The following is a 12,514-nucleotide window of genomic DNA, read 5'->3' on the forward strand; positions in this document are numbered from 1 at the left end:
GATTCAAACATTGGATAGTCAGGGCCTGTTTCTGGACTTTTGGTTGTTCTTTTTCTTAATTGGTCTATGTGGCGCTTCCAAACCCGGCCATCCTCTATCTCTACCCGATACGATTTGGGTCTGGTTGTTTCAATGATTGTCCCCTTTACCCAATTTGGGCCTTCTCCGTAATTGTGTACTCATACTGGGCTTCCCACTGTCATTTCTCTTGTTTTACCGTTTGTCCCTTTGTACCCGTCTGGGGTGTAGTTTGGATTTAACCGGTCTAATGGGCACCTAAGCTTCCTGCCCCTCAGTAGCTCTGCTGGGCTGCGGCCAGTTGCTACACAAGGGGTTCTGTGTTGTACTGCTAGGAAGGTGTCAATTTTTAATTGCCAATCGCCTGGCCTGATTCTGGACAATGCTTCCTTTGCACTCCGTACGAAACGTTCTGCAAGGCCGTTCGTTGCAGGGTGGAACGGCGCCGAGAGGACATGCCGGATGCCCTCTTCTGCCAAGTACCCCTCAAACAGGGTCGCTGTGAATTGAGGGCCGTTGTCGGAAACTAGGGTGTCGGGTAACCCGTGGGTTACAAATAGGCGCCGCAGGACTGAGATTACGGCCTCGGCTGTCATGGATCTCATAAGAATGATTTCCAGCCATTTGGAATAGGCATCGACTACCACTAGGAATGTTTGCCCATGGAAGGGGCCGGCAAAATCGATGTGGATCCTAGACCATGGGCCCTGGGGTCTCTCCCACTCCCGAGTTGGGGCCGTTGGTGGTAGTGGTCTGGACTCCTGGCAGGCTTGGCATTTTCCTACCCTGTCACTAATCTCCGTGTCCATCAAGGGCCACCACACATAGCTCCTTGCTAAACCCTTCATTCTCACGATCCCAGGGTGGCCCTCGTGCAGGAGTTCCAAAACTTTTCCTCAATTTCTCTGGGATCACCACTCTATCCCCCAGAGCAGACACCTCCTTGAGCCGACAACTCCCGCGTTTCTTTACATATTCCTTAAACCGCTGCGCCCAGCGGCCATCCTCTTGCACCCAACCAATTACAGTTCTTATTGTAATGTCCTTGTAGAAGCCCGAGCCACCTCCTTGGAAGTGACTGGACCCGAGTCCAAAGAGTCAATTAGCAGGACGGTGTGCCCGGAGTGGGGTCTTCGATAGTCTCTGGTAGTGGGCATCTGCTCAAAGCGTCTGCATGCCCTAACTCTTTCCTGGCCGATGCAACAATTTGTAGGAATACGCAGCCAGAAAGATAGTCCATCGGGTCAGTCTAGGCGAAAGTGCCACGGGTGTTGGGATGTCGCCGCCAACAGACCTAGTAGGGTCTATGGTCTGTGACGATTTGAAATCACGGCCAAATACATATTCATGGAACTTCTTTACCCGGAAACTATGGCCAAGGCTTCTCTATCTAGCTGACTATAGTTTCTTTCAGCCGATGACATTGTTCGGGAGTAAAATGCTATAGGGCTTCTGTGCCATTTGGCAACCTGTGGCTGAGCACAGCCCCACCCGTGAGATGCATCACAACTAACACCAATGGCAGCGTGCCATTGTATTGAATCAGTAGGCTATCGCTAGACAGAAGGTTTTTACTGCTTGAATGCCCTAGCTTCCGCCTTTCCCCAAGACCACACAGCTGTCTTCATTAGTAATTTGTGTAGCGGTTCGCTATGGTCGCCTTATTTTTAAAAATACCGTAAAGTTGACCAGACCTAAGAATGCCTGTAACTCCGTTTTGTTTTGGGGAGCTGGGGCCTTCCTGATTGCCCTAACCTTGCTCTCAGTGGGGTGGATTCCTTCCTTGTCTATCCGATAGCCCAGGAATTCCACGGATCCTACCCGATCTGGCATTTATTCAGTTTGACTTTGAGACCGGACGGAAAATGCCCAAAACTTTTCTCAGCCGTACTAATTCTTCTAGATTGTCGGCGGATACCAGTACGTCATCAAAGCACGGTACCACCCGGGAAGTCCCTGCAATAGCCGCTCCATTAGGTTCTGAAATAACCCTGGTGCCACACTAACCCCAATCTGTAACCGGGTGCATTTAAAAGCACCCCTGTGCGTTACTATCGTCTGTGCTTCCTCCCTGTTGCTATCTACGGGTAACTGCTGATAGGCTTGGGCCAAATCTAGCTTATGAAGACCTGGCCTTGCCCCAAAGAGTGCAGTAAGTGTTGTACTACTGGGGCGGTAGCACTCTTTGCAACGCTTTATTAAGCGTTGCCTTGTAGTCAGCACAAATCCGGACCGACCCGTCCGGTTTGATTGGGGTGACTATGGGTGTCTCCCACTTTGCATGGTCAACTGGCACTAGTATTCCTGGCTTACTAGTTTGTCCAGCTCCCGGTCAATTTTGGGCTTTAGGGCGACGGAACCCTCCTAGCCTTTAACCGGATAGGGCAACCTGTGGGTCAAGGTTAAAGGAGATCGGGTCCCTCGTACTTGCCCAAACAGTCTTTGAAGACGTCCCGAACTCCTTCATTAGTTCGTCTTTTAGGTCGACTTCGTTTCGAAGACTCCGTCACTCCCATGCCCAATGCCGGAACCAGTCCAGTCCCAACAAGCTCGGCAAGGTTCCGTCGACCACGGTGATGGGCAGGGTCTTGTTGTGCTGTCCATACTTGACTTGGACGGACGTTACCCTCGAACGGGATGCGATTTCCTTGGTAATCTTGTACCCTTAGTTTCTGTGGTTGCAGCTTGCGTGCGATGGCTGGCAAACGTTTCACGAGTGTCCCAGGACATGATCGTGATCGATGAACCGTGTCCACTTCCATTCGGCACGGCACCCCTTCAATGTGCGTTTTAGTAAAATCTTTTTCAAGGCGCTGCGGCTGCTTGGCCTACTCTCACGGCAGTCTGATTAAGTTTCGCGCCTTTTTGAATCGACCAATCACGGGCCTCTTCGCTGTTCAGCGCTCTGATTGGTCGGTTTGAATTTTTGGCGGAAGGTTGGGGCGCTCGACAGGCCTGCGCTATGTGCCCTTCCTTTAGCACCACCCAAGTCGCATCCTTAAACTTGCAGTCTTGTCGTTGTGTTGTCCTCGCAACTCGCGCGATCGCCCGGTCTTCTTTCTCTGGCCTCCCGGTGTGGAAGACTTCTTCCTCTTCCTCGCCTTCCTCCTCGGCCTGGACTTCCTCATTGTGGACGGGGTTGTTTTCGCCCAGTCCCGGCGATCGGCGTTTGCAGGGTTTCTGCCGCTTGGGTGGACATCTCATGAGCCCTGGCTCGCCCAAGGCGACTGCCAGTGTTAGGTTGCTTTTGGACAGCAGCCGCCGCATAATCGGATGTCTCTGACCCCGCAAATGAGTTGGTCGAGCAATGCGCCTTCCAAGTCTCGATATTCGCAATGGTTGGCGGCTTTTCTCAGCGCTGCCATGTACACGCGAATCGATTCGCCTCTCGTTGCATCCGTTGCCGCAATTCGAACCTTTGAACAAATTTTGAGGGCGTGGTGTGTAGTGAGCCAAGGGCGGTCTGCAGGGTTTGCCACGGCACCGACTGTACGGCGTTGGCTCAGCGACTCTGCGGTGTCGAAAACTTCCGAACCGCAGTGGCTTAGGAAGCACGCTCTTCCTGTTCGGAGACCCCCTGGAGTTCGTTTGCTTCGAGGAAACACTCGAAACGAGCCATGTATGACCCCCATTTTTCTTTGGCTGGGTCGAATGGCGCTGGCGGTGTATAGCTGGACATCGTTGCTATCCGCCCTTATTTTGCTGGGTTCGTGTATTCCTGGTTAGCTCAGCTCTTTCCTGGCGCTCTTTTGCCTCGAGATCCCACCTTCGTCGCCAGTGTTAGATTCGGGCAATAACGAGGCAGGAGACCAGATGAGTGGCAACAGCTCTTTAGTTTATAGTGAACCCAGCAGCGAACAACAGAAAAACCCCTCTTTATATACAGTTCAGTTGGAGGCAGCGGCCAATTAGCAACGTGCTATTTCCCGCTCTAATTTCCCTCCAAAACTCTTAAAGATACATTACAGGTTGAAATAAACAAAAGCCCATATATGGTCTACTCTTATCATACACCTTCTGGATACACATGTTACTTTCGATGCCCCCTCCTCTTTGCCACATAGTTACTGGAACAGGTTACAAGAACAGTTTGTAGAAATATTTCTGCACTTCCCCGAAAGCTATAGTGACCAGATTTTAACATTGGTAAAGTGGGACACCATTGATGGGGGGGTGGGGGAGGGTGTTCTAAATATTTTTAGTACCGGTTCTGTGGGCGTGGCTTATTTTGGGGTGTGGCTTGGTGGTCATGTGACTGGGTGGGCATGGCTATGGGCATAGAAACTACTCAGAGGGCCGTAATAGCTCAGGCTGTTAGAAGCCTGTTATTAGAACACAGCAGCCTGCAATTACTGCAGGTTCAAGCCCGGCCCGAGGTTGACTCAGCCTTCCATCCTTTATAAGGTAGGTAAAATGAGGACCCAGATTGTTGGGGGCAATAAGTTGACTTTGTATATAATATACAAATGGATGAAGACTATTGCTTCACACATTGTAAGCCGCGCTGAGTCTTCGGAGAAGGACGGGATATAAATGTAATCACCATCCTCACATTTATGCCCATTGCAGCATTTTTAACAACCATGTCACTTATTTCACAACTGCTTCTCTTCACCACGGTTACAAGATAGGGTGCAAAATGTAAAATGTGAGGACAGTTGTAGGTGTGAGGACCAGTCAAAAGTGTGAGGACAGGTCAAAAAAAACTTTTTCAGTCCTCCGAGTAGTCCCTATGCACAAAATGCTGCAACAGGGATAAATGATGACCGGTCATAAGTGTGAGGACTGGTCAAAAGTGCGAGAACCTGTCAGAAATCACATTTTTCAGCCGTCTGGGTAGTCCCTATGCACATAAATAAAGTGACCAAGGTTGGAGACCCCTGCTTTAGAATGCAAGATTATGCACTACAGTAAATTCCCGTCAAAGATTTAGAGGCTTTTTAAAAAAAATCATAAGACATAACAGCTATGAAAAAAAAAAGACACCAAAAATGAGTGAAAGGAAATATTTAAATTTTAATGTTTAAAATTTAGAAACTTTGAAACATGTTTCAAGTTTGGAGCTGGAGCCTCAGGCCAAAAGAGGTTCTGGGTTTCTCCTCACCCCTGACCTGGTCCTGGTTGTGGGCGTCCTTTTGCAGAGGGGTCATATGCAAAGTGACCCACTAGAAAAAATATATATAACCAGTCCTCTGAATTGTGTTAGTGAAATGAACAAACCTGCAATTCTTTGGTGTCTTCTAAACTCAGCAAAATCAGCTCATTCATTTGCATGGCTAAAATTTCAGTTCCCTGCAGCAAATATTCTCTCTTTACTTCTACGGATTATTTGGAAAATATTAAAAAGAAGTCCTGAGAGAGGAATGAAAGAAATAAAAATATCTCCCGTGCGTTGGGAAGACAACATTACATTATCTTACACCCACATTCACAGCAATGCTGACAATACCCATTTTTTCCCATTCTCAAAGCTATTTAAAGAGCCACACAATGCTTTTTTAGAAATCAAACATTTTGTACCATATAATTTGTTTCTCACAGCTCCAACACCAAGGCAGTTGCAACTAATAAAGACAAATAAGCATCTTGCTGCTTGCTACCACCAGGCTAACAAGCAGGCACCTCCAAGAAGAAAAGATCACAGCAGCGATTGTTAATGAACCGAACAGCCCTGTACTCAAAACCACAATGCTGCTTCTGCTCAAGCTACAAGCTACTCTCTGCATATTTTTTTACAATGTATTCTTTAGAAACTTCAGCAACTTATTGGGACCACTCAGAAACATTGCTTATGACTCACATAAATTTTGTGCAGAGGATATGCTGGCTAGGAAATTCTGGCCTCAAAACTGAAAGACATTCAGGATGCAGAAGGATGAAACTCTGAATGTTGCATTTCTATGTTCTATAATGCTCAATTTGCAAATTGCACCATTTCTGCTAACGTAAATATACAGTTATTTCTGCCGATGGCCAGATATGTACTGTTCACCTTTATCCAACTAGCATTTTCCATTTTTTCGCGCTCATCCTTGATGTCTCATGATGAGACCTTTGACTAACAAGAATCAGGCCACAAAGTCAGTAATCAGCTGTTCATCTTGACTTCCAACAGGATAAAAAGGTAAAGGTTGGCAGAAGCTGGGATTAATAACGGGAGCTCACCCCGTTAACGGGAGCTCACCTTGTTACACAACAGCACTAGGGATCCGAACCACCGAACTGCTGACCTTTCGATCAACAAGCTCAGCTGTCTTAGCCCCTGAGCCACCGTGATAGGATACTAGAAATGAATTTCAAGATTTCTCTAAACTTATCATCTCCTGCATCATGTGAATTTTCTTGTGTGCAGTAAGGGGGGAATTTTTTGTGAAACATCGTCCACAATCCAGGCATTTGAATGGTTTCTCTCCTGTATGTATACCTACATGATTTATAAGACTAGACCTAGTGCTAAAATCTTTCCCACAATCTGGACACTCATATGGTTTCTCTCCTGTGTGACTTCTCTGGTGTATCACCAGGTCTGAATTCCGAAAGAAACTTTTCCTGCAATCCGTACACTCATATGGTTTCTCCCGTTTGTTAAGCTTCTTGTGTGTCATCAGATGAGAATTCTGACTGAAGCTTTTCCCACAATCTAGACACTCATATGCTTTCTCTCCTGTGTGAGTCCTCTGGTGTATTGCCAGGCTGGAATTTCGACTGAATTTTTTTCTATAATCTGGACATTCATATGGTTTCTCTCCTGTGTGAGTCTTCTGGTGTATCATCAGATGGGAATTCCAACGAATTTTTTTCCACAAACCGGACATTCATAGCAGTGGTGGGTTGCTACCGTTTCTCCCCGGTTCTTGCAAACCGGTAGTAAATATTTGGAGTAGTTCGGAGAACCGGTAAATGCCACCTCTGCCTGGCCCCGCTCCTAATCTATTGCTGCCTCCCAAGTCCCAAGTCAGCTAGAAGGAAAAAACTCAGGGCTCACTTGACAAAGAAGAGAAAAAAAAACCCAAGACACCATTGCTTTAAATTGAGAAGACAAGAAGCCTCCCATCTGATTGACTAGAATGAAAAAATCAGGACTCGCTTCTCAGCCAGGAGATCACTTGGCAAAAAGAAGGGGGGGGGGAAAAGATGCTGTTGCTTTAAATTGAGGAAGGAGAAGGCTACTTGCAGAAGCAGCTCGTTTCTGGGTCAGCTGAACAACAAATTGGATAAGAGGAGGAATTCTTATATGGTTCTATGTTTTTGAAGTTTTGGGGTTTGTGCAACATGTGTTTGGGCGATTGCCATTGTGAAATATCCTGTCTTGAATGAGTTTTCTGCCTGCTTGTAAACAGAGCCGAACTTCCGGGTTCCACTTTCTATGATCTCTAAGCACTGGTAGCTGTTTTCTGCTTACAATATGCAGCTTGATTTTTTCCTGCTTATGTGGGAGCCTTTTTTTATTTGGGAAATGAAGAGGGGGGAGTTTGATTCTCTCACAGAGAGATTAGTGGGGTGGGGAGGGAATGGGGATTTTGAAGTAACCTTCCCCTGGAGTGGGGAGGGAATGAGGATTTTAGGCTTGCTGTCAAACATCAGCCATAATACTAATAACTGTTTTGAACAATGTACAGGTTGTATTACACGAATGGCTATTTTATATGTGAAATTATGACTGAAACCTATATTGGTTCTCACTGTCAGGAAGTTTCTCCTTAGTTTCTCCTTAGGTTGCTTCTCTCTTTGTTCAGTTTCCATCCATTGCTTCTTGTTTTGCCTTCTGGTGCTTTGGAAAATACATTGTCCCCCCCCACTTCTTTCTGGCAGCCCCTTAAAAGTCTGTTGCCTATCACACTCTTGGGCAAAGCATGTGAGCCATTTCCTCCTTTCAGTGGTCCATGAAAGTGCATCTAGAATATGTAGATAATAAAGTTGAAAAAAGGTGAACAACATTTTTGCAGAACTATAGATACGTTGAGGCTGGGTGTGACAAGGACTGGCTAGGTGTGAAAGGAATGGGAGGGGCCAGGCGAGGCATCCCGTGACATGACATTGAGTTGGCCACGCCTCCCCAGTCACATGACCATCAAGCTACATCCACTGTCACATGACCATCAAGCCATGCCCACAAAATAAGCCACACCCACAGAACCAGTAGTGAAAAAGTTTAGAACCCACCCGATTCATATGGTTTCTCTCCTGTTTGTGTTGTCTGGTGTATCACAAGGTTGGAATTCTGACTGAAACCTTTCCTACAATGTGGACATTCTCCATAGTGCCATTCCTCCGGTGAATTATCAGCTTGTCCTGCTTGCTATAGATTTTGCTGCATTGGGAGCTCTGGTAGGGGTCCCCTCTGGTGTGAGTAGTCCTTTCATGAACAACCAGGGAGCTGTTCCGACCAAAGCTTTTGCTGCACTGGGAGCATTGATATGGTTTTTCTCCAGTGTGGATCCTCTCATGCATAATCAGCTGTGATCTACAATCTGTGCTTTTCCCATAATAGGCACATCTGTGGTCCATCTTGTCAAATGTCTTGCTGAAGTCCAAGTATACTATCTTTACAACATTTCACAGATCCACTAATTTAGTTAATCAAAAATGGCAATCTGTTTTGTTTGTCTGGCATCATATATTTTTAGCAAACCCATTCTGGCTTCAGTTACAGTTGCCCATCATTTCTATTTCTCCAGAAGCATTAGTGGAAAGAGAAACAGAAGTTTACTTTAATTAAATAAGTTGTGAAATTCCCAAACTTTTAAAAGAAGGCATAAAATCAGGCGGCATGGAGCCCAGAAAAACCAAGAGGAGGTCACAGGAATCTCCAAATGAGTGCCACACTCAGGACCAGCTTTCAAACTGATCAGCCAAGTTCTTCTTATGTTAAAGAAATTCATCCCCATTTGGTCTTTTCTTTTTTTTATATAAAAAAAGTTTTATTTTTACATTCATATCAAATCATCCAATGTACAATTATATACAATTAGTCGGGCTTGCCCAGTCACCACCCCCCTTTTTAACTCTCTTCCCTCTTCTACCTTCTTCTGCCTTCTTTCCAAACCTTCCTCTCCTTCTCTTATCTACATCCTCCTCCTCCACCCTATACCTTCCTTCTCCTCTTCTACCCCTCTTCCTTCCTCTTCTCCTCTTTCCTACCTCCTACTCTCTCTTTTCTCCTCCTCACCGTTCTAAATGGTAACTGGGCAGACCCGACCCTACATTAATTATATTTATACATCTTCAATAATCCCTGTACATTAACCATCACTCCATCTCAAGCCTCAACCCCCAATTCCCTCCCCATACCCCCGCCCCCACCCCGACTTCCCAGAACAAAATGCAGGGTATCAAAACTAACAATCATAATCTAAAATAATTCCTAAATTATAATCTCTAGTCTCCACACTTAATCACACTCTCAATTCCCCTCTCCTTCAAAAATATATCTAATACAAAATATTTCCTAAATTTATTCATATGCTATTCGATATTTTTTATCTGATACTTATTTTGAATATAATCAATCCACATTTTCCATTCTAACATATATTTTTCTTGCGTATAGTCTTTCAAATAAGCAGAGATTTTTGCCATTTCTGCCATATTTGATACTTTAAGTGTCCATTCTTCAAATGTAGGTAATTCTTCTTTCTTCCAATATTGAGCAATCAAAAGTCTTGCGGCTGTTATTAAGTTCAAAATCAATTTAGTCTCTATAGCTGTACAATCCATAATTATTCCTAGTAAAAAGAACTGCGGGGTAAACTTAATCTTCTTTTTCAAAATATTCTGCATAATCCACCATACTTTAATCCAAAATGCTTTAACTTTTTTACAAGTCCACCATATATGGTAATAAGTGGCATCTTCACAATCGCATCTCCAACATTTAGCCTGTACATTAGAATACATACATGACAACTTTTTGGGGTCTAAATGCCATCTATAAAACATCTTATAAAAATTTTCTCTCATATTTTGCGCTTGTGTAAATTTCACATTCCTCACCCAAATTCTTTCCCAAGTTTCCAACATTATCGGTTGCTGAAAATTTTGTGCCCACTTAATCATACAATCCTTAACCAGTTCAGTCTCTGAGTCTATTTCTACTAATACACTATACAACCTCTTAATATGCTGTTGGCCTTGATCTCTCATTTGTTTTAACAAATTATCCTCAGTTTGCTTAACACCTATTTTTTGATCTAATTTCCATCTAGCTTGTAATTGTCCATATTGGAACCATGTATAATTTTTCCCTTCTTCCCCCATCTTTTCTCTGGATTTTAATTGTAATTCCCCCTTTTCCATACAAAGAAGTTCTTTATAGGTAACTACCTCCATCTTTTGATATATATTTATATTTTCTATCATGTGTCTCAGGATTGCCCATATTGGAATCTTTCCATCTAATTTATATTGATATTTCCTCCAGACCCTCAATAATGCATTTCTAATTATATTATTTTTAAATATTTTATCTACTTTCTTATCATATAATAAATAGGCATGCCACCCATATAACAAACCATAACCTTCTATATTCAAAACTCTTTCCTCAGTCAAATTAATCCAATCAGTAATTAATGATAAGACAACTGCTTCATAATACAATTTTAAATTAGGCATTTTAAGACCCCCCCTTTCCCTTATATCCTGCATTATTTTTAATTTTATTCTTGGCTTTTTGCCCATCCATACAAAGTCATTAACCCCCTTTTGCCATTCCTGTAATTTGATGTCATTCTTAAGCACCGGTATCATTTGAAACAAAAATAGAAATCTGGGCAAAACATTCATTTTTATAGCCGCTATTCTTCCCAACAGGGATAGTTGTAACTTCTTCCAACTCTCCATTTCTTTCCATACCTTCCCATTTGGTCTTTTCAAAGCACTTGTGTCTGCTCACTGTCTTTGTCATGGGGACCTCAACTTTCACTGTAACTTTGTTGCTGGCAATCCTTATGATTTATATTGATATATTGACCATCAATTGTGTTGTAAATGTTGTACCTTGATGAACGTATCTTTTCTTTTAGGTACACTGAGAGCATATGCACCAAGACAAATTCCTTGTGTGTCCAATCACACTTGGCCAATAAAAAATCCTATTCTATTCTATTCTATTCTATTCTATTCTATTCTATTCTATTCTATTCTATTCTATTTCACAATGTCTGTTGAATCTGATTCATAATGCGGAGAGTCATCAAGGAAGCCAGATAGATCCTCTGTAATGGTATGATTTTCAAAAGCCTACAAATCCACTGGCACAACCAATGGCTGCTTTAGAGGTTGTAAAGTTAAAAGGGAAACCATAGCTTAGTTGTCCAGTTTCAAATGTCCTACTTTCTATCACTCAGACTGGCAATGATGGAGAAGACCATCCTTGAATCTGAGAAGTATGCCCATCAAAACAGATCCAGTTTAGCCGTTCTAATTCAACTGTGCCTAATGAAATGTCATTCTTTCATGGAATTTAGGACTGGAGCAGATAGCAATGCAACAAGTAAATTTAGAGGCGGAAACCTAACTGCAGCCTACATCATCAGAGTCACTGAGTGCATGGGCTGAAATATGACTTGACACTGAAATTCTAAATTTATAATGAGGAGGGAAGGGAAGCTGAGGAAGGCAGATTGGTCATAGAAATGTGGAATGCACAAGAGAGAGATTACAAGTTAATAATTGTAGTGTGTTAGAAACCCACTGTATCTGTGGAGTCCTCATCACTGAGCAAGAATTGGGAAATGAGCTTTACATTACCTTTTCATAATTAAATGCATTTATTATTAAACTTAATCACTGCTTATCTCACAGTCTGAGACAACTCTGAGCGTCTTGCCTTGCCCTAACATTCATAGCAACACTGACAATACCCATTTTTTACATGTCAAAAGCTACTGATAATTGTTATGTAATCCATTTTTAAAAACATTTTCAATACTGTACATTTCCCCCCTCATGTTAAGGTAGCAAAACAGATTTGTTACTCTTCTGTGTGACAGTGTGGTAAAACAACAGCCACTGTTGTGACCCAGCTCAAGTAGATAGTAGTAAATGCAATCAGTTCAAAAACAAACAGACTTTATTAGAATAGGTGAGAATTAACTCATTCTCAGCGTAGTTCAAACTAAATCAAAGCAAATTCTTTGTAACACAATTCTTCAGTCTTAGTGTAATTAGGCAAATTACCAAAGGCTTTTCTTGGCAAAAGTTCAAAAGCAGAAGACGCCGACAACAAATAAATGCAGCAAGACAAGGAGCAAGGCTATCAATGTTTCCCAAATGCCATTGCTGGTCTTTAAACCTTATGGGAGGGGCCAATCATCTCTTGGCCCTACTCCCGAGTCGTCCTCTTTGCTTGAACTGCTCTTGCCTTCTGGCAGCTCTTCTCATGCGTGCATTAGGAACCGGCTCCTCCTGTTCCTCTGCCTCACTACTGTCAGCCTCTGGAGGCTCCGGAGTCCGCACCCCAGTCCCCGATGGCCCTGGCCCTGGCCTCTGCCTC

General features: G+C 43.6%; 1 protein-coding gene across 1 annotated transcript; it reads right to left on the reverse strand.

The window, feature by feature from the left end:
• Window positions 1-6,220: 6,220 nt before the first annotated feature.
• On the reverse strand, window positions 6,221-6,833 carry LOC131189601 (zinc finger protein 436-like). Its single transcript, XM_058165792.1, has one exon. The coding sequence runs from the start codon at window positions 6,831-6,833 to the stop codon at window positions 6,315-6,317; it is 519 nt and encodes a 172-aa protein (XP_058021775.1). The 3' UTR covers window positions 6,221-6,314.
• Window positions 6,834-12,514: the final 5,681 nt, after the last annotated feature.

Source organism: Ahaetulla prasina, chromosome 2 (genome assembly GCF_028640845.1).
Source record: "Ahaetulla prasina isolate Xishuangbanna chromosome 2, ASM2864084v1, whole genome shotgun sequence".
Taxonomy (NCBI): domain Eukaryota; kingdom Metazoa; phylum Chordata; class Lepidosauria; order Squamata; family Colubridae; genus Ahaetulla; species Ahaetulla prasina.

Coding starts and splice junctions, on each gene's coding strand:
- LOC131189601 (XM_058165792.1), bottom strand. CDS start 6,833: ATGTCCGGTTTGTGGAAAAAAATTCGTTGGAATTCCCATCTGATGATA.